The sequence below is a fragment of the Sciurus vulgaris genome (genome assembly GCF_902686455.1).
Source record: "Sciurus vulgaris genome assembly, chromosome: 13".
Classification (NCBI taxonomy): Eukaryota; Metazoa; Chordata; class Mammalia; order Rodentia; family Sciuridae; genus Sciurus; species Sciurus vulgaris.
Window position 1 is genome coordinate 46,989,147 of NC_136474.1, and position 22,692 is coordinate 47,011,838.

Genomic DNA, 22,692 nt, shown 5'->3' on the forward strand with positions numbered 1-22,692 from the left:
GAGAAGGGGAGGGCTGTGACCCCACATGGTGAAAGGCAGAAAGGTAAGGGTCAAATGTTGCATGAAAACTCTTTGTTAAGAGACTTAATTTCATTCATGAGAGAGAAGCTCTCATTGCCTTCATCACCTCTTAAAGACTCCACCTCTTAAATGTCATCACATTAAGTTTCTACATCTGAATTTTAGAAGGCACATGTTCAGATTAAAGCAGCAGCTTTATTCACAATTACCAAATCTTGGAGGCAAACAAAATGTCCTTCAGTAGGTGAATGCATAAACCATGGTACATCCAGATAATGAATTATTAGTTAGTGCTAAAAATGAAGGGACTGGGAATATAGCTCAGTGGCAGAGTGCACATTTAGCCTTCATAAGGGCCTATGTTGAATCCCAAGCACCAAAAAATCAAAAATAATCAAAGAAGAGAAATATTAAGCCAGGAACAAATACAAAGTGAATGCAAATGTATATAACTAAGGGAAAGAAGCCAATCTGAAAAACACTATGTACTGGATGTTCAACTATATGACCTGGAAAAGACATAACATTGCAAAGATCAGTGGTTGCCAGGGGTTAGCAGAGAGGGAGGGATGAATAGGCAGAATACAGAGGATTTTAAGGGAAGTGAAAATATTCCATATTTCATTTTTTTCAGGTGCTATTTGAAAATTGTGTTCTATTTAATTTCACATTCCATTTGTTCATTGGAACAAGTGTATAGGAAAGTGACTTTTATATGTGAACCTTATATAAGCAAACTCATTATAATCATTTATTTGTTCCAGTGGTTTTTTTTGTTCACTCAAATTTTTCTATAGATGATCATATCATCAGTGAACAAAGACAGTTTTATTTCTTCCTTACCAATATGTATACCTTCTATTTCCTTTTTGTGTCTTATTGGATTAACTAGGTCTTCCAGTACCATGCTGGAAAGCAGTGGTGAGAGGGGACATTTTTGCCTTGCTCCTTTCTGATCTTAGTGGTAAAACTTCTCATCACTAAATATGATTTTAGCTATAGGGCTTTTTGTAGATATTCCTTATCAAGTTATGGAAGTTCACCTCTAATCCTAGTTCACTGAGTTTTTGTTATGAATGGGTGTTAGATTTTGTCAAATGTTTATTCATTTATAATCATATGAGTTTTCTTCTTTTGCCTGTTGATATGATGGACTACATTAGTTGATTTTCAGTGTTGAACTAGCCTTGCACACCTGGAATAAAGCCCACTTGGTTGGGGTCTATAATTCTTTTTATACATTTTTTTTTATTTTTTATTTTTTTTTTATTTTTTATTTTTTAGGTACTAAGGACTAAATCCAGGACCATTCTACCACTGAGTTACATCTCCAGCCCTTTTTATTGTTTTGAGACATGGCTCCCTAAATTGCAGAAGCTGGCCTCAAACTTTATCCCTGATATCTTTGTTTTGAAGTCTACTCCACCTGAAATTAATATAGCACATCTGCTTTTTTTGATTAGTGTTACTGTATATTTTTGTCTACATGTCTCAGTCTGTACATGTTGCTATTACAAAATATCATTTATTGGATAATTTACAAGGAACAAAATTTATTTCCTCATAGTTCTGGAAGCTAGGAAGTCCAAGACAAAAGCACTGGCCAGTTTAGTATCTGGAGAGGACCATGGTTTATATTTCCAAGATGGCTTCTTAAACATTGCGTTCTCAACAAGGAAGAAGGGGTGAAGGTGGTCCCCTCCCATCCTTCTATAAGGTTACTAATTCCATTCATGAAGGCAGAGCCCTACTGATTTAATCACCCCTTAATCATATCTCCTGTCATATAGGTAATTAAGTTTCAACACTGGGGGAACAGACCATTTATTTTTAATCTATATTTGTCTTTTCATAGACAAATTAGTTTCTTATAGACAATTCGGTGTTAAATCTTTTTTGATCAACTCAGACATTTCTTTCAATTGATGCTTTTAGACCACTTTTATTCAAAGTGAGTATTGATTATCTACTCTATTTGTTACTATTGTTTATTTGTTTCCTTGTTCTTTGTTCGTATTTTAGTCTTTCATTCTTTTTCAGTCATTTGTGGATGTTTTACGACTATTCTCTCTTTTAACATACCAGGTATACTTTTCCACTTTTTTTAGTGGTTGCCCTGGAGTTCGCACTATATATTTACAACCCATATCAGCCACTTTTCTTTCACTAGCTATGGGATAGATAATCCCTGCTCACCTTTATCAGGTGGCAGACAGGCTGGCGGCATTTGAAGAGACCTAGAATTTTCTAGTCCACTTGCTCTCCCCGGGGTGCGCCGTCCACCAGTGGACTCCAGGCCAGGAGCCTTGGCGGAGCCCCTCGCCCGCCCCTGCTTCCAGGTAACTACTCTGTGGTTGGACCCGGTTTCTTCCGCTAGGGCGCCGCTCCAGGCGAGTCCCTTCCCTTCCAGTCCACAGGTTTGCGCTGGGCTGCCCGTCGGACACCCCTTTCTCCCCGAGGGGCAGTCTAGATCCTGCGTGAACCCTCGCGTAGGCAGCGCGGGCCAGTATGGACCTTAAACTCCTGAGGCCCGGAGAATCCTGGGAAGCGGAACTTGCCGCGGGGACGGAGCTAAGTCCACGTGCGCGCCGCGCCCCCCCCGACGGGCGACCAATCAGCGGCCGCCCTGCCCCGAGGCTGCCCCGCCCCGCCGCCCCTCTGCGGCGCTCTGTGTCTGACCGCAGCTGATCGCTCCCCGGAGCCGGCGGCATGGCGCGCGGCAGGATCTGCCACCTCTGGGTCCGGGACGTGCGCTTCCCCACGTCGCTCGGGGGCCACGGCTCGGACGCCATGGTAAGCGTGACCGACCGCCCCAGGCACCGCGGGGCCAACACGCAGGCCCCGGAGTCGCAGGCTTTAATTGCTTCTGTAAAGTGGGAAGTGGATGCGCAGAGCAGGTGGACGCTTTTCTCATCGCTGAGCAATATGAGTAGCCAGAAACTCTCCACCCTCCTGTTTTGTTTTCCTCTCATATTTATTGTATTTTACTTGCCGGCGTTTGAAGTGTCTTGGTTTCACTTTTTCGATTCACGTTTTCCTGAAAAGGGGAGAATGCTTCTTATGCAACAAGTGCAAAAGAGTTTTGTAGGGTCCCCACCAAGGAAACCCGAGGAAACAGTGCTGACAGTTTCCCAGCGAAGAACTTGATGGGGTTTGCAGTGATAGAGACCAGGAAGCCTGGTGCTGGGAATTTGGAGTGGTGATCCTGCCCCTGCCACAGCTTGCTGTGTCACTTGGAGAAGACCGAACTTCCCTGAGCCTTTTGGGTTCGTCTACGAAACGAGAGGGTTACTGTTGGAATGAGAAACTAAGCACCGAAAAAACTCGAGTCACATAAGAGAACAGTCGTGAAATTATTGTACTTAGAAACTTGGCTAGAGGCCTGGGTTTGTGGCTCAGTGGTAGAGCGCTTGCCTAGCACGTGTGAGGCACTGGGTTCAATTCTCAGCACCACATACAAATAAAAAGTTCTAAAAAATTTTTTTAAAAGAAACTTGTTTAGGAAGGAGTTTTCACTGAAGGGGTTAGGCAAAATATTGAGGGATTTCTTCCTCTTAATGAGAATGTCAGAGGGACCTTCCCTCCTCCCCAGCTGTCTAAAGTAGTGTTCCTAAATATAAAGGTTCTGAGCAGGATTTTGTTTAGGGATTCATCCCTGGGACTTATGGCATGCTAGGCAAGCACTCTACCACGGAGTACATCTTCAGCCTCTGAGAAGGGTCTTCACAGGGACGTTCCCCCCCCCCCCCCCCCATCCTCACTGCTCCTCTGGTGAGATGGCCATAGTAGAAAAAGTTGACCCTATAAGTAGGGAATGTATAGAAACTTGCCCCAAAGTGAGAAATAACCAAAATTAGGAAAATGGTTACTTGTAGAGATGAAGGGGAAATGGCACTCTTTATTCACACTGTGATGTTGTACTTCCCAAGCTGGGTAAATGGCAGATTGGTATTCTTTACTTTCTCTCTGTTCTTTATGAACCTGAAATGCTTTATAAAAATGATCTTCCGAAAACATGCTAAATAATATTATTAAATGCAGAAGAGTATCCCTTATTCTGAGATTAACTTCTTACTGCTTTTTAAAATTCCTCCAAGTCCTTCACATATGATATTATGATAAATGACTTTTTAAAAATTCGGTCAGTGATCCTTTATGGACCTCCAAATAAATATTTGAAATCTTACTGATTTGTAAAAGTACAAACATCTAATTGCTGCTGCATTTGCCCCTCTGAGGCTTGATAACTGTAGGTAAACCACATAGTGGAAGCCTTGCCTTTCTCATCTGTAAAATGGGTACAGTAGTATCTCCTTCATGCTTGTGAATGAGATGCCTGAAAAGAGCTGACACAGAGAAGGTCCTCAGTAAGAATTGGCTATCATTACTATGTACATTCAAGGAAACTGAATGCAGAAAGAACTCTGACCTAGACCTAGCTTTGAATTTGTGAAGTGTTGAGATAACCTATTTTATTCTAGGTGAGTTTAAGAAATAGCATTTGTTTCTGGGACTGAGTGGTGTATGACCTCTGGGTGAGGAAAAATTCTCTGATACCTGTATTGCGATTTCATAAATGCATAAGTGAAAAATGAAGCATTCTAGAACCTCAAGGGAATCGTCAACTCACCAACTTCAGTGCCTTTTCCCAGAGTGAAGGTAATTCCATATCCCTCCGCAGATAGGGTATTCATTCTGTGCTGATTCTCAAGTGTTTAGTAGAATGTGCTGCTTTGCAGTTCTCCAGAGTTATTGTTTCACTTGCCCTCTGGCCATGCTGAACTCACCACTTCAGCTACTTTTCAGCACTTAGCAGAGCAAACCTGCCTGATGAGAAGTCTGATATTTTTATTAGGAAGCCCTGGAACTGTCCTTAAAATCTGTTAAAGCAAAGGTTCCTGATCATTTCTTACTGGCCTCATTAGAAACATGGAGCACTCAGGCTGCGTGTATTTACTAATTTCTTGCTCCTCTGCACTCACCAAGCACCCAGGGAGCCCCACAACTGTGAGCTTACAGCCCAGCTCCAGTTGCCCCCTGGCCAGCTCCTTGCAGTGTTTTTCCTTTTGTCTGCTCCTTGTCTTTGAGCTCCCTTTGTCCCTAGTCCTGTGCGCTCAGCAGTTAGAATATGCTGCCCACTGCATCACCAAAAGACTACTGTTGGTCCCGTCTCTGCACACCTATCTCCAAACCAGCTCCTCTCCTCTTGTCCTTTATTCTTTATCATGTCCTGCTCCAAAACAAATCCATTCTCCTTCCTTATTTATTCTCAAACCTTTCTTGCATATCTCCTTGTCCTCCAGCATTTCCGTCTTCATTCTTTCCTTTTCCAGTGGCTCTTTTCCATCCCACATGGACAGAACTTTCCACTTTAGAAGAGTCTGAATTTGATCCTAATACCTTTCTAGCTCCCTTTGGTTTATGCCCCTCATCACCTGGCTTGAAATTACTGTCTGTGTCTGTTGCCTTGACCTTTATGTCTCCTTTCTCCTTAATATGAAATTGACTTCTGTTTCCTTCCTTCTCTTGGAATTGCCTTCAGTTTTTTTCTACTTCCGGTGTCCTTTATCCTCTTACATTTCATGCCATCTGCTGCCTCTTCCTTCTGAATCTGTCTAGCTCCAGCCTCAGCCTTTCTGACTGCTTTTTCTTCCTGCACTGATCCCCTTCTTCCCTCTCCAAGGCTTTCCCATCTCACTGAACACTCCCATTAAGAGTCCTCCCTAGCCAGGCATAATGACACCCCACTGTAATCCCAGTGACTTGGGAGGCTGAGGCAGAAGGATGGCAAATTCAAGACCAACTTTGGCAATTTAGTGAGACTCTGTCTCAAAAAAAAAAGGGGGGGGGCTGGGTATGTAGTTCAGAGGTAAATTACCCCTGGGTTCAATCCCCAGTACCATAACAAATAAAAATAAAAACAACAGAAAACAGCAACAACAAAATGGATTAATTTGTCTCGAAGCTTTACTTCTTTTCCCCGCAGTGGTCTCTGAACTTGCACTGTTGTATTATCAGCCCTGCCAGAAACTATTGCAGTGGAGATCAGTTCAATTTTATGTAAGAGCTTTCTGGAACCTTGGCTTGTTCAATTTTAAGCTACCTGTCAACATAACTCTGTTCAGTGAGCTATGATTGAAAATTCCTGGGTTTAAAATTGAGTTGAGAGCTCGGGATGTTGCTCAGTGGTAGAGCACTCTCCTAGCGTATGTGAGGCCCTGGGTTTGATCACCAGCACCACACATGATAGTAATGGTAGTGACAATGTTAATGATGTGAAATTGAGCTGAAAACCATTTTCTTTTTTTAATTGTACCAGAGATTTAACTCAGGGGCACTCAACCACTGAGCTATGTCTCAGCCCTTTATTTACCTTTTTTTTTTTTTTTTAAATTTTGAGCCAGGTTCTCCTTAAGTTGCTCAAAGCCTAAGTTGCTGAGGCTGTCCTTGAATTTATGATCTTCCTTCCTCAGTCTCCCAAGCTACTGGGATTACAGGCATGCACCACCATGTGCAGCTGAACACCAATTTTTTTATACCATTGCAAATTGGCATTAAAAATGCATACATCTGGGACTGGAGGTGTAGCTCAGTGGTAGAGTGTATGCTTTAGCATGCTCTAGGACTTATATTCAATCCCCAGCACTAAAGGAAAAAAAAATACACATTGTACTTGTTGAACTGATGTGAATCATTCAGGACTTTCCTTTGGTCCATTCAGAATTCCTGCATTTTCTTGGGGTATGTCAACTCTACCATCAGATCGGATCACTTCTTGGCATGTCCCTTATTGCATTTTCTGTTCTTAGGTGTCATTCTCATGTTTATTTTTGGGTTTCTTACATTTGTGTTTTTTGGGTACGGCACACCTTTCCTGCAGCATACGGACCCTGACTACTCAGCTGCCTACGTTGTCCTAGAGACTGATGCAGGAGATGGACTCAAGGGATATGGAATTACCTTCACTCTGGGAAAAGGCACTGAAGTTGGTGAGTTGACGATTCTCTTGAGGTTCTAGAATGCTTCATTTTTCACTTAGATTCCAGTTCTGACCTATTTTTCTCTGCATTTACACTTCTCAAAGGGATTAGAAACAATGTTTCATGGTTTCTTATTTTGCTGGGAGAAATTAACAGATGACACCCTTTGGCCTCTTCTCTGCAGTCATCTGGAGACTGGGGGAAAACTCTTGAATCTGGATCTGTTTCTCTGTGTGAATGGTAACTACCAGAAAACTATACACCAGCTCTTAACTCTTGGCTTCTGTAGAGCTTTGAGGACCTGAACTAAGCAAGTGACCAAGGGTGACAGAGGGAGCAGATGTCAGCTCACACAGCAAGGCTTATTGCGATATGCACTGTGAGTCTACCCAGTTCTCAAACTATTTCAACCAAGTTACTTTCAGGAGCCAATTCTTTGTGAGCCATGTGTAAGTCATTCTTCTCCCCTTGTCCAGTTTCCTAAACTGAAGGCATTGAACATAATGTAACCTTTCTCAGCTGGCCAAGATCTTAGTGATGATGTTGAACTCTCTCATTTTTTTGGAGATGAGGAAACTGAGGCCCAGAGAGCTATTTAGCTATTTCCTAAAGCAGTTGCTCTCTAGAACATTTAAATGCAACTATTTTGTATGTATACATGCGCATGCTATAAAATTCAAGAAGTACAAAAAGGTGACCTTTGCCAGATCATTTTCAGTGGATCATTAAGGACTGAAACCAAATCATGATAGGGTGAAGAGTAAATGTCAAGAAAAGAGGTAAAACAGATTATCTAAATTTCATGGCAATATGACACCTCCATCATGGATATTTGCAACATCAGCATTCTAGGCAGCTGTAGGATAAAAGTCTTGGGAACCTTTCTGGAACTTTCAGTGGATAGCACCAAAGTAGCTGCACCAGCTCCTCCCAGGCAACCAGCAAGTCATGCAGATCAGTCATCTCACAGGCCAGTCCTTCTGCAGATGCAGAGTACAGCACTCTGCTGGGCACTGGAAGAGTAATTTTGAGGAGACACAGAAAGAAGATGGAGTCCCACCTACAAGGAGCATACAGATTTATTGGGGAAGCAGACACTACAGACAAAATCAGGCTGGGGGCAGTGGCACAAGCCTGTAATCCCAGCTACTCAGGAGATTGAGACAGAGGATCATAAATTCAAGACCAGCTTGGGCAACGTGGTGAGACCCTGTCCCAAAATAAAAAGAGCTGGGAATGTAGCTCAGTGGTAGAGTTCCCTGGCTTTATTCCCCAGTACCTCTGCAACCAAAAAAAAAAAGGGGTCATAGTGCAGAGTGAGAATTGTTACAGAAAGAAGGGGTTACTTTGTCCTGCCAGGAGGCTCTGAGCAGTGATGCTTTGAGGTACATCTCGGAGAAAAAATAGGAACTCACCAGGCAAAATGAAGAGACCAGGCAAGATCCACCCGCTTCCACACACACACCATTAACAATTTACTCTAAGTTTTCCACAAGATGGTGACCACTGACCAGGGTAGCTTTTTGAGATTTGTTTGTTTGGGGTACCAGGGATTGAACCCAGGGGTGTTTAACCACTGAATCACATCCTTTTTATGTTTTATTTTGAGATAGGGTCTCACTAAGTTGCTTAGGGCCTCGCTAAGTGGTTGAGGCTGACTTTGTACTCACAATCCTCCTGCCTCAGCCTCCTGAGTTACTAGGATTACAGGTGTGTGCCACCATGCCCGGCTCCAGGGTAGATTTATGAGCTGTATTTTGACTCCTCTGAAGCTTTAATTGTCCCTGTCTGTATGTTGAGCACTTTAAGAAGCTACTCTTCATACTACAAACTACACAGCATGGCCCCTGAAGGTTTCGTAAGCCACACGTTAAGTTTACAAAATAGGGACAGGTCCCTGGAACCATTCTCTGTTAACAGCCAAGACTTTGAATTTTGCTACCTTGGATGCACAATGGAGGGACCCGGAGCACAAAGATAATAAAGAATTCTTTTCAGATGGTCCTGAGCTCAGTGTTCAGACCTTCCTTGACTCTCCCACTCCACTACCTCACACTCCCAGCCCTACCAGCGGTCCCGAGGGACATCTTGGGCAGTGGCGAATCCATTCTTCTATCTTTATGGCGTGGCACTTATGTGCTAATGTTGTTGTCTTCCGCCTTTTTCAGACCACAGCCTGACAGAACCCATTTTAACCTTGACCTTGCTGCATATTGCACATGACTTTCTTACATGGCACTTGCACTAAAGATGAAAAATTCCATTAGCTCATCTCCATTCTCCCACAGCCTTTGTCAACCTAATAATTCTTTTAGGATTTAAAAAAAGGAGAAAAATAAGTATTTTCCTTGTTCCCGTAAAGAGTGCTTGTTTGTGTGAAAGGGAGGGAGGAAAGTGTGTATTTTAATGTATAGAACAGATAGATCAGTGTTGTTTATCATTGGGTGTTTTTTAACTCATTTTTATAAATTTACTAATTATTAATTTCTCCTGTTTTCTTTATATATTTTTAAATGACCTGATTTCTTTAGAGTGATCTTAGGTTCACAGCAAAATCAAGCTGTGTGTACCCCCCACACACACCCACAGCCTCCCTCTTATCATCATAAGAGTGATCATGGTACTCCAGCTGCTGGAGTGATTGGTACCTCTGTTATAATCAGTGAACCCGCACTGACATCATGATCCCCAAAAGAACATAGTGTACCTCAGGGTTCACTCTGGGTGTTGCACATTCCGTGGGTTTAGACAAATGTGCAATGACATGTATAATGTAGACCAAGCTATTAAAAAAAAATAGCAAAGAGAGGTTAAAGAGGAGGAAATTTTAAATAAACAAAAAATACAGTCATGCCACCACTTGGACTCAGACACCCAGGGTCATCCACAAGCTTTGCTAAGCGAACTTCCAGTGCTAGAGGGTGCCGGGGACTCAAGGTTCAGGAGAAAGCCCTTGGGTTTAGTCAGCAAGAAGCTGCCTTTCAAAGGCCAAGTTTTTCCAGTTGAATTTCCACCCATCTCATTATATACCAAACCTGAATTTCTCCATGCTGAAGTCAGACCACTACAACCCAAATTTCTCTTTTTTTCTCCTCTTTTGCCTTTTAATATTGTTTTTGCCTGAGTACTCCAATATCAGTCACTACTGATGCCTCATAAAACTGTGACTTTTTTTAACCTACAAATTTTAATTTCTTTTTAATTCTTTTTCTGATATTAGATACATACACATTTAAAAAAATTTTTTTTAGTTACCAATGGACCTTTAATTAATTATTTTTATGTAGTAATGAGGATCAAACCAGTGCCTTACACATGCTGGGCAAGTGCTCTGCCACAGAGCTACAACTCCAGCCCACAAATTTTCTTTTTTTGGGAGAGTGGGTACTGGGGATTGACTTCAAGGACACTCTGCCACTGAGTCACATCCCCAGTCCTATTTTGTACTTTATTTAGAGACATGGTCTCACTGAGTTGCTTAGTACCTTGTTTTGCTGAGACTGGCTTTGAACTGGTGATCCTCCTGCCTCAGCCTTCTGAGGATTACAAGCGTGCGCCACCATGCCTGTCTATAAATTTTAATTTCTAAGCAAGTAAATATCCATCTCCATAACCCACTAAAACAAAAAGCTTCCAGAGTCTTTTCTTATACTTCTTATGAAAGTCAAAAATGTCCTGGAGGTCAAAAAGTGAGATGACCACTGGTGATTATGCCCAGTTGTGACTGGACCATTTCTTGTCATAATTTTCTAAGGAGCCATTTTAAGGGTATTTCAAGCACCATCTATATAAGAGGCTTACCATGGTGGGTTTTTGTCCACAAGTATAGGAGGCTCTTGGTGATAACCTATTGGACTCCCAGACAGTGCCTTTGGTGGTTGGTGATTGGTGGTTGTGGTATATATATATATATATATATATATATATATATATATATATATATATTTTTTTTTTTTTTTTTTTTTTTTTTTTTAATTTGGGGAGTTTTTTGTTTTATTTTTTGGGTTTGCTTTGTTTTAGCTACCATTGTTAGTTGGTGTTTCTACTTGGGATGTGTAGTGAGAATCATCAGAGTAATGTAGTGCTATAGGGGTCCAGCTCCTGCTATAAGACCACCTTTATGGATCATTGTCAGGTCCTGAGGTTCACTGGGCAGAGTGGATTTTCTTTCCCAGGCAAAGCTAGCCTGCCAACTCCTCACCAGGACAGAAAGTCTGGCCAAATCTTGAGCAAAACATCCCCATCCCATCCAAACTAGATATGCTGATGGCTGTGGAACACTGAAATGTGATCTGGCTCTTTCAGGTCAATGAGACCATCCAAAGTATCCATGTCATCATGGAGCCTGCAGGTGGGGTACAGCTATAGCACCTCATCCTGGTGCTGATGGCATGCAGGAAGAGACCAGGAGACCATTCAGGCAGATTGCAAGTGAGATTGAGAAGGGCATTGGGCACCTAGATTTGAAGGCAGAGAACATCCTGGTGGATGCCAGAGGCAGCATCAAACTCTTAAACTTCAACCTGAGCACCAGATTCCTGGCTGGATAGAAGCTGAACACGTTCTGGGGCACTCTCTAGTACCTTGTCCCTGAAGTGAGGAAAAAATAAGAGAGGGAAAAAATATGAGGGCCCCCTAGTGGATGTGTGGAACCTGGGTGCCATTTTATATTTGATGGTCCCAGGGAGATGCCCATTTATGGGGACCACTGCTGAGCAGCTGAAGGAGGTAATCATGTATGCAAGGTACAACATTCCCCAGCGTGTTTCCAAGGGAGCACAGAGCCTTGTCAATTAAATACAGACAGTGGACTCCATGCAGAGGCCACAGTAGAGCAAATAATAGGGCATCTGTGACTGAGCCAGGGTGAGGAATATTCACCCAGTCATTCTAGTGAGCCACTCCCCTAACACCCGGACTCTGCAATTGTAACAATCATGTTTGACATGAATTATGACCCATATAAACCTGGGTGTCCCTGGCAAATTGAAAATATAATGAGGTTGATGTATTACTTGATGCTCCAGCACCACATAACCCAGGGGGCAGGCTGCATGTTCCAGGTGAAGCCTGTGCATCAGCAGGATTGGGCTTTGCCCATGCCTGTGGATCCTTTCATGTCCGCCCACAGAAGAGTTCCAGGGAGCCTGCCCTTCTACCTTCACCTTGCCCTGTGAGCAGCAGTTGCCTGAGGAAGTCAAGCAGTCAGGGCAGAAGGGCAGTGGAAGAGCCAGCATGCTGGCCATTCATCTCTGCTTCCTGCATGTGAGAACCTCCACTCCTAGCACAGCCTCCCAGTGGGACCTTGTGCCCCACATGCCCAAACCTCAGTAGGTGGGTCTCAGGACACAGCAGCAAGGTACCTCCACGGGGCAACCCTACGACAACAACAAGGACTGGAAAGATTGACTAGGAAGACTGCCACCTTTCAGCAACTGCGTTGTGGGCCAGCATTCAGAAAAAAAAAGTGGGTCCAATGAAAGGAGGGCAGAAAAGTGCTAGATTCAAGAGCAGAGTAGGCTCCAATGAAAATGGAGAGCTGAGATAGACAAAACCAATGGACAGCCAGAAAACCCTGTGCTCTGTGGATCCTGGCATCAGGGTATGGGTATCGGTAAGGTATGGACTAAACAGCTGCAGAGTGTGGAGTACAGACTGGCTCAGGCCTCTCTGCAGATTCCAGCCAGGAGCACATCTGGATCCACCAGTAGTCTCCTCTGCCCCCACCTGGGAGAGGCATCAGAGACTTTTCCCTAGGACACATCCCCCTGCCCTGCTCTTCTCTATCCTTTCCCTCATGCTTCTGGGATAGCAGAGATGCTTCTTAATAAATTTGTTTCTCATAAATTGTATAATAAAATTGACATTCCAAAGATTTTTTTAAAAAGGCAAATTAAAGAAAGAAGAGGAGGCTTCAGGGCAAGGCAGGAGCCCAGCAGCAGTTTCCTTCAAGGCCTGGGCCACTGTGCCTCCCTCTCCTGTTCTGTTTAGATACTTGCTTGCCTCCAGCCAGTATAGATGGCATCTCACTTGCCTTGAGCCATGTAGATAGACACTGGCTTCTCTTGACCTAGTGTAGACAGAGATTCTCCCCTTGAGCCAGTGTAGACTTGATTTACTTTAAGCTGATTGCTTTAGCCAAAAGGAATCCCTTTCCTGGTTTTTAGGCCCCTTCCTGAGATATGTGGAGAGGGCCAGTGGCAGCCGGCTGCTGACTGCTCTTGCAGGCTGCTTCTAGCAGCACTCCTCTCCAAAGTCTGCCATCTCCTGGGATATCGCACCGCCAGGGAGCCAGCAGTGACATCACAACCCAAATTTCTACTGAATGCAGCAAACTTGAGTTAACTTCTTACGGCACCTTTATGTCAAGCAAGGAAAATCCACTTACTATAGATGAATATCTCAGTGTGGCCTCTTCGTCTTTTAGAACCATAAAAGATGAGCTCATCCTTAGCTTTTGTCGGATGCATCCTCGCTGTGATACAAACCACAGACCGCTTTAGTCAGAGACTTACAGCAACAATCAAAAAAACATGAGGCCAAGGTTTGAGGTAGATAATAATATACCTCCCTATGAGTCACTGACTTACTCTTCAGATTTTTTAAAATCTGAGAACATCAGCCATCAAGGAATGAGGAAGATTCTGTCTTCTCACAATTCTAGGGAATGAAGATCTGAACTGGAATGCTTGTGTATCCCATTAACAAAAGCCCTAGAGAACCCAGAATGGCTGGTTCAGCCCTAAATGTTCCATCCATTAGCAATGTGCAGTCATCTGAGAGCTATCTCACATGGGCCAGGCACATCCTAAGAGCATGTGGTACTGCTCTCAGAATGTCTTTCTCATAAGGTCTGGTTGATAGTAAACCCGCATCCCTACAGCTATCCTATTAAATGACCTAATTTTTTTTTTCCCCTATGGAAGCAGAGCAATACCAAACAAGTTGATCAAAATGTTCTGTATTTTGGGCTAAGTTGATGACGTGAGTTGATTATCTTGATGATATACACATAAACTATATGTTTTCTAGAATGAGGAGAGGATTAGAAAGGTCTTTTGCATACAGTTTGTTACTTACTCATCTTTGGTGATGCTTGCCATCAAATCCAGGGCCTCACACATGCTAGACAAGTACTGTACCACCGATCTACATTGTAAGCAACCCCTCTTCTGCTTAAATAACGTCATAAAGCTTTTTTAAAGCACCAAGAGTAAATAATTGATGGTAATGTTGACCCAAATTAAGTTTAACCTGCCAACTATATATGAAAAATGTAGTATATCCTAAGTAAGCCAATAGTAAGAAGTTTGATGTTTATGTATATATAAATATTATACTAATTGAAAATTCATTTAATTTTTAACAGTGTATTATGATGTTATAAATTGAAGGTATTTTCAAAACTTGTCAATAATGAAAAGGATTTTCTTTTTTATTTTTTCCTCTGTTAATTCTGTAAGTCAGGGTGTTCTTACTCCTTAGGAACAATAAACTGTCAGGGTTTGGCTCTGAATCTGAACACTTTGCAAAGTGAATAGGAAAAAAAAATTTAGAACAATATTTAATCTGGCAGATCTGTGGTTTTTGCACATGACAATCAATCAAACATACTTGCTTTACTCAGGAAATTTAGCTTAATATATAGACTCAGCTGTTCTACTTTTGGGAATATTAGTTATGACAAGTGCAGAATAAGACATGCACATTTTTAGAGCACTTTTACAAAGCATTTACCTTTTGTACTTTTAAGTTTTTTTCATAAAATGTCCACATTAATTTGTGATGTTTTCATCTCTTATTTATCGACTGCATTAATATGTTTTAATAAACATCAGTAAAAATGGAATTCTTTTTAAATAGTTGTCTGTGCTGTGAATGCCCTGGCCCACCATGTGCTTCACAAGGACCTCAAGGATATCGTCAGTGACTTCAGAAGCTTCTACAGGCAGCTCACGAGTGACGGGCAGCTCAGATGGGTAAGGGACTGATTTCGTAAAAAGCTTTTATAAATAAGTTACTAAGGTCTAAGATGTCTTGTGAGTGAAGAAAATGTGAACATAGTAATGGCTGTACAATTTCAAAGTAAAGCATTTCATTCAAATAAATTATTGCTGGAGCCATTTAGATAATCAGTATTTTGAGGTAATTGGTTCCTTTCTGTAAGACTTAAAGTTTTGGCTCTTACGTACCTCATTGCCCACTCCCTGGATTGGAAACAGTGGTCTCAAGGGTGTAGAGCTGAATGGACGACGTTTCTTTGGGAGAGAGAATGTGAGTAGTTTTGGCGTTGTGGCAGAGCTTATTAAGAAGAAAAACAAGAGGAAAGTTGAAAAAGACAGAAGACCAGCCAGGTGTGGTGGTGCACACCTGTAATCCCAGCAGTTTGGGAGACTGAGGCAAGGGAATCACAAGTTCGAGGCTCGCCTCAGCAACTTAGCAAGGCACTAAGGAACTTAGTGAGACCCTATCTCAAAACCAAACCAAACAAAACAAAAATAGGCTGGGGATGTGTCTTCGTGTTAAGCTCCAGAGAGAGAGAGAGAGAGAGAGAGAGAGAGAGAGAAAGAGAGAGAAAGAAAGCTTCTAGAAAAAGGTTTTCTTTTCTGTTTTGACATTTTTAATTGATCCATCATAGTCGTACATAATGATGGGATTTGTTGTTGCATATTCATACAGGCACAATATAACAATATAATTTGGCCAATATCATTTCCCAGCAATTCCCACCTCCCACCCCTTTTCCCACTCCCTGTCCCTTTCTTCTACTGATCTCCCTTCAATTTTCATGAGATCCCACCTCTCCCCCACATCTTTCTTTTCCTTTTTCCTCTTCCACATAGAAGAGAAGACACTCATCCCTTCCCCTTCTGTTTGGCTTTCAAGTAAGGACTTTTAACACAGTAAGATAAAGCCAGTAATCTAGATTTTGTCCTTGTCTCCTGATGCCTGGTTTGTCTTTTCTAAACTCTGCTGGTCTCCCATCCATGCACAGAGAAGGGCACAAGAGGATGCACTTTCCATATTGCCTTGGGTTTTATTTTTTACTTTCTGCAAAGCAAGTTTATCTTGCCTTGAAAGGTGTCATCTTGAAGAAGCCCCCACTGGCCAAATCTGGGACAACTATAGCATCAGTATAAATATGATAGCAATGACATATAAACTCATGGAGTGAAATAAGAATCTATGAATCTATTCATATAATAAGCAAAGGAAACCTCATCATGACAGTAGAATACAAACTAATGAGTATAAAATGAATAACATTAGGAAATCACCATATTTCAAGCATTAGGCCATAGTTAATTGAGGCGAGAGTCACAAGTGGATGCCTACATTTGGGGTCAATAGTAATCTCCTTATTTAGAAAAGAAGCTGGTATCTTCAGACTAAAGAAACCAAATGAACACTACCTTACTCAAGTGGTGAAAGTTAATAACCCTAATAATAAAACAAAATGACATCATCACTTACGCAGCATTTATACCCAAAAAAATGTATTAACTGAATCTAATCATGAAGTAACTGCAGACCAACCCATATTGTGGAATATGAGACAGATCAAATGGCCCCTACTCTTTAAAAATGTCACGATTGATGAAAGAAAAAAAATTTGTTCCAGATCAAAAGACATTAAAGAGTCATGACAACTGAATACAACCTGGTCCAGTATTGGATATGGATCAGGGTAAATATGGTACTATTCCATCAATATTTTATTTCCTGAATATGATCCTTATTCTGTGGTTATGTAGGAGAATGTCCTTTTTTTTTTTTTTTTTTGAAACTATACACCAAAGTATTTAGGAGTGAAAGAACATGTGATCTGCAACCTCACTCTCAAATAATTTAGTAAAGAGGGAGAGAGATGCAAGTTTTTGTACTTTTGCAAATTTTCTGTTGGTTAGAAACTGTTTTCTAAAAAGCTTAACCTTTGGGTGAATTTCCACTGCTGTCTTTTTATTCTTGAAATGTGTCCCTGGCCAAAAGATCTAAGTATCTTTTTCATGTTTAGGAAGTGCTATTATGTTTTTCTTCCCAGATTGGTCCAGAGAAAGGTGCAGTGCACCTGGCAACAGCAGCCATTCTGAATGCGGTGTGGGACCTGTGGGCTAAGCAGGAGGGAAAGGTAACTCAGAACCTGAGTATGACTCTGTGGCACAGGGGAACACGTGACTTTCTCTGTGAGCAGCCTGTAAAGACCAAAGTCAAGTGCAACACAGGTCTCCAAAAGGAAATACTGAGATGCCTCATTATTTTCCCTCTGAGAGTTATTGGCAGTAGTTAGGAAATTATAGGATTAGGTTAGAAAGGGTCAAGAAAGATGGAAAGGCACAGCAAAGGGGACAGGTTAAGAGGCGGCAAGAGACACAGGCATCATTAGAGGTGAGTGGGTGGCCAGGAGGGCCAAAGGTCTGATAGTGCACATACACTGTCAGGACAAAAATGCGTGCTTTATGAATATGTTTTATACATCTTTTCTTTTTCTTTCTTCCAGCCTCTGTGGAAGTTACTCGTAGATATGGTGAGTAGATTCTTCAATGTTGTAATCATTTCTAAATGAAATAGATTTTGTGGATTACTTGCCTTTTGATAATCAGTAACTATATTCAGAAATATATTTAGATCACTGATGGTAAAGCAAAAACCAGTAAAATATAATACTCCCTTTCTGATATGTGAAGTAGCAGCTCTGCTTATGTAGGCGGGGTGGCATGTTGGGAGACAGTGAGTTAAGGTATTCCCTGCGGGGATGCAAATTCTCTCCACCTCCACTGCCTCACTGTGAGGACTATGAGAAGAAGATCATAGAACCTCTAGGAACCTTGTTGAATTAAAGACCAAATGAAAAGAGCACCTCATAAACTCTTGAAAGCCATGTGCCACTGTTAAGACATCAGCTGGTCATTTTGACTCCAAAAGCAAGATCAGATCATGGAGATCTGTGGTGTGCATTTCCAGCAGGGAAGGAGCTTAACACTGATTATAAAATTATGCACTTGGTGTTTTCTTTCTCCTGGGCCTGTTTATAGCAGGGGTGAACACCTGGCTGCTGAGAAGGGAAACTTCATGTGAGTTAAAGGAGAGTGAACCTCTGACCCAGACAGAACTAGCTTTGAGTCTGGTTTTTACTATTAACTAGCTGAGTGACCCTGAGCATATTAATTAACCACTGTGAGCTGCAGCTGCCTTAGCGTTATGTCTAGTAGCCCACAAAATACTATTTGGCAGGAAAATCAAAGAACTTCATGGCCTTGAAGACATTTGGGCCAGGAGGCCTTGCTGCCCTCTGGAGGCAGGTGAAGAGAAGAGGCCGTCATATCTGTCTGACATGGCCAAGGGTGGCATGGGGGTCATCTCCAGGGGAAGGATGTGAAAAGGTCACCTTTCATCCAGGGTGTATCTACTGACCACCAAAGCAGAAGGATCTGAGGAGAACCAGAAAGGTGCCCGAGATTCCCTCTGAGGACTTTCCTTTTTTTGGATCTTATTCCTTGCTTCAATGCTACTCTCTTTAAAAAGCAGAATCTCAGTATTGAAAGAACCTTAAAGATTTTTAGCAGCTCTAGAGGAATATTACTTTTCACTGTACAACATTAATGGGAACAAAGCTACTAGTTATTTCTCCCCTGACTCTTCAACTGGTGGCGGGGAGGTGGGGTGGGGAGGACCCAGTGTGAGGTCTCAGTTGACATGTGGCCAGAACTATGAGCGGGCAGAGGAAGAAAAGCTGATCTGGAGCCCAGTTGGTTATTGTCCAGGAAGGTCAACACATTCCCATTCCACACTTGCTGTCAGGGAAAGAAATCATCCCCACTAGCCAGGAGAAGAGATTGCCAGGGCTGCACTGCTGATGAGCAGTGACCTCGGATGACCCTGAGTGACCCAGCTCTGAGAGCAGCCTTCTTTGCTCAGTACCAAGCTGCTCCAGGACCACCTTCATCCCCTCGCAGTTCGCTGCAAGGTCAGCCTGAGGGCTGAGCAGGTGTATAGAGGAACGCCAGGCACCATCTATTCATTTATATTGTGCCAAGTGTTTCTCTTGTGCCAGGGCCTCTTGCTGGGAAGCCATGTTTCTTGGAAAGAACAAGGCCGAGGCAGGGAATGAAGGATCAGGGCATGAGGGACTGAGTGCTTGTCAGGGGCAGCAGCAAGCCTCTGAAGGACTCCACATAAGGAACGGCAGGACTATTTTCACTCAAATCCCAAAGGTCCCTTCCTGGAAAGGATGAGTCCCATAGATCAGCATAAGCAGCTTCTTAGAAACATAATCTGCTTGTGAGTTGATTGAGGGCTTCCCCTTCCTGTCCCACTACCAGGATCCCAGGACGCTATTATCCTGCATCGATTTCAGATATATCACTGATGTGCTGACTGAGGAGGATGCCTTTGGTGAGTCATGTATAAGGAGTGGGTCTGGAAGCTTCCTGGTGTGCATTGAAATGTGCACACAGCAACCAGAGGCCCTGTTGGATAAAGGAGTGAGTGATGCTTTTTATTTTTTGCAGAAATTCTGAAGAAAGGTCAAGTTGGTAAAAAAGAAAGAGGTAGGTTGTAAGAAAATTTCCTTCCTTGCTTCTATCATTGTTCACTTTTGAGTGTCCCTATCTACTGTGGGTGCACATTGTCCTCAGATGCACTGTGTCAAGCTGGGTGATTCAGGTGGACTGAGGCAGGAGGATCACAAATTCAAGGCCAGCCAGATGCACTGTGCCTAGCAGCTAGTTCCCCAGTCTGATGTGTGAGCCTGGGTAAAGAAGCCACCTAGATGTGACCTTTAGCTGCAGGGTTCACTTCAGCCACTGCTCATAGAAAATTTGGCCTTAGGGCTATACTATGGGGTATGGGAGAACCCTGGGGGAGTGGGGCATTCAGAGAGGGTATCCTGATCGCCTGGACTTGACACCCCAATGGGCTGGACTTGTGTCAGGGTACATGTGAAAGGCATCCAGAATAGCTGGATTCTCCTGTGGGCAACAGCTTAGCTGCAGACGATTTGAATCCAAAGTTCCCTGGAAAGTGCAAGATGCCAACTAGTGTGTTGTGTTTTCCAGAAGAACAAATGCTGATGCATGGCTACCCTGCCTACACCACCTCATGTGCCTGGCTGGGGTACTCAGATGACACACTGAAGCAGGTGGGCTTTCTAACCTAGTTTTGCTAACAAGCTGAAAGGAGAAAAGGAAACTGGTTTTCCATCTGCACTCAGACCTTCTGCACTCACCACTGCAGTCATACATCACATCTGACACAGATGTGTGCAGTTTCCCCCATACCAACCAATGCTCTAATCTCTGTGGGCACCACGGGGTGGTCTACAACTTAATTCTGGCACTGGCCCTGGAGTTAACATCAGACTCTACAGGTTATTGGCTCAGGCTCACAGGACTTCCCCACTTCAGATGACAGTTATGCAAGTCCAGCTTTCATTGAGCTTTTGACCAACCCTCTAGAAAATGGAGGTTTCCCTACAACCCCACCAACCCACCCCTATACCTCCACTGCCCTTGAGTTTTATTATTTGCTAGAATGGCTCACAGAACTCAAGGAAACATGTGCTTACATTTACTGGTTTATTATAAAGGATATAATGCAGGAACAGTCAGGCAGAGGAGATGTACAGAGCAGAGTATGTGTTAGGGGCCTTCAGACCAACCCTGAAGCTCTCTGGACCCTTTCCTTTTCGGTTCTTCTAGAGGTTTTTCTAAGTAGGCATGTTGATTATATCATTGGCTGTTGGCAATAAACTCAACCTTCAGCCCTTTCCCTCTCTAGAGGTCTAGGGTTGGAGTTGAAAGTTCTAACACCTTAATTACGACCTGGTCTCTCTGGTGATCAGCTCTACCCTCTTAAGGTTCATATTATTAGCATACAAAAGACACTTATCACTCAGAGATCTCCAAGGTTCTGGGAGCTATATGCTAGAAAAATTGGGCAGGGAAGTAGAGGAGGCAGATACCAAATCACACAGGCTTTTCTGGGAGAGATTTACAATTTTATTGTTAGCTTTTCCAAATCCTCAATCTAAGGTCTCATACATGTATGAGAAAGTACTCTCATGTATAAGAAAATACATATACGTGAGTGGAAGTCAAGTCATTCACCTTGTGGACACTGGGACTCTGATGTCATGAGTCCTAGCTCAGGCTCCAGAAGGTGAGAGACTAGTATTTGATTACCAGGTAGAACGAAGTACCCTTATGCAGGTGACTTAACCAATGCTGATCCTCAGTTTCCTGAGGATTGTGAAATAGGGAAATAATAGCCTGTGTCTCAATGGGCAGTTTTGAAGATTCAGATGGAAGCTGTAAATTAGCATCCTATGGCTGGCACATGGTATACAGATAGCACATGGTTCATTTATCACTCTCCCTCATTATATTGTACTCACGCAGAGTCCAGAGAGAGAGAGACAGACAGAGCCTGGCTTCTGTTTGTTGCTCTTTTATCCGTTAGTTCTATGACTGCCACAGAAAATCCTGGCTAAAAAGAGGGTCATTCATGCTACATTCCCCTTCCAGGATTATTGTGACAGAGAAATAGTTCCCATACAGACAAGGAACTCTACCACTAGGAAGAATGATGCTCTGTTGGCCAAATTGCATATCCTTTTAATTTTAACAATACATGATTGTTTTTCTGATTTATGCTATAACCATTATGTTTATGAAACTCAGATCAGAAATGACTAAGGTGCCTAATGTCAGGCCAGGGAAGCTCAGTACCTTATTCCACCTGTGTAACCTTATTCAGTACCTTATTCCTCTTTCCCCACAGCTCTGTGCCGCAGCACTAAAGGATGGCTGGACCAGGTAAGTTATTCATGTGGTAGTGGACTTGACCTTCTCTTCTCAGCAGTAGAAAGAGACTTTGTGGAGAAGATCCAGGCGCTAACCAGCACCAACAAGATGGGAAGCAGAATGGCACCTAGGAACACCCAATGCTCCAACGTAGGCCAGGCTCATTCTCCAAAGATAAGTTGTGAGCCCCAGTCAGAATGTTGAATCATAGATAAAATAGAACTCGGAGACTGTCCACTTTAAGCAGCTCTTCAGAATAGAAGTCCATACTTTTAGATGAATCACAAGGTCTGATTCAGCATTTCTAGACAGTTCCCAAGGTAGCCAGCTTAACTTTGCAAAGGACTTTTCCATTGCCTGAGGGCATTCAGTGTTAGAAATTTCTTGAATATGGGCAGCCCTTCACTTCCAACTGACTTTCAGCCACTGGTCCTGGTTCTTCATGGAGTTTCCAGGAGCCAAGCTTCTCGTTTTCCACTGGAGTGATAGCCCTCCCCCCACTCAGGCCACCTCCTGATCAGATGGAACATCTGTACTTCTCCCTCTCTCATATGTGTGGCTATGGACTCCTGAGAATCCTAGGATCTTCCTCTGAATGAATCCTGTCAGTGACCCCAAATCCTGACATTGTGCAGGAAGCAGAGACTGTCTTTCCTCTTGATCCAGTCACTATGAATCCATGAGTATAGATCAAGGTGGCACCTTTACCAGGTTTGTGATTGATCTGGATACCAATCCCCCAGCTTCTCAAGTGTGGTCCATAGAGTAGCAGCAGCAGCACACAGGAGCTTGTCGGAAATGCAAAGTCCAGGCTCTCCCTAGTCCTGCTGCATTGGAATCTACATTATAACAAGATCCCTAGGTTCTCAAGTTTCAGATGTGGTGAATTC

General features: G+C 42.9%; 1 protein-coding gene across 1 annotated transcript in view; it reads left to right on the forward strand.

Moving 5' to 3' along the window:
* The first annotated feature begins 2,663 nt into the window (after positions 1-2,663).
* The window catches only part of ENOSF1 (enolase superfamily member 1), a 37,433-nt gene continuing 17,404 nt past the window's right edge, over positions 2,664-22,692 (forward strand). The window contains exons 1-9 of the mRNA XM_079108351.1: positions 2,664-2,814; positions 6,902-7,010; positions 14,865-14,980; positions 17,044-17,130; positions 17,500-17,526; positions 19,322-19,394; positions 19,511-19,549; positions 20,057-20,139; positions 21,780-21,814. Coding sequence (XP_078964477.1) covers positions 2,731-2,814; positions 6,902-7,010; positions 14,865-14,980; positions 17,044-17,130; positions 17,500-17,526; positions 19,322-19,394; positions 19,511-19,549; positions 20,057-20,139; positions 21,780-21,814 — 653 coding nt within the window. The 5' untranslated portion in view covers positions 2,664-2,730. The remainder of the gene's footprint in view (positions 2,815-6,901; positions 7,011-14,864; positions 14,981-17,043; positions 17,131-17,499; positions 17,527-19,321; positions 19,395-19,510; positions 19,550-20,056; positions 20,140-21,779; positions 21,815-22,692) is intronic.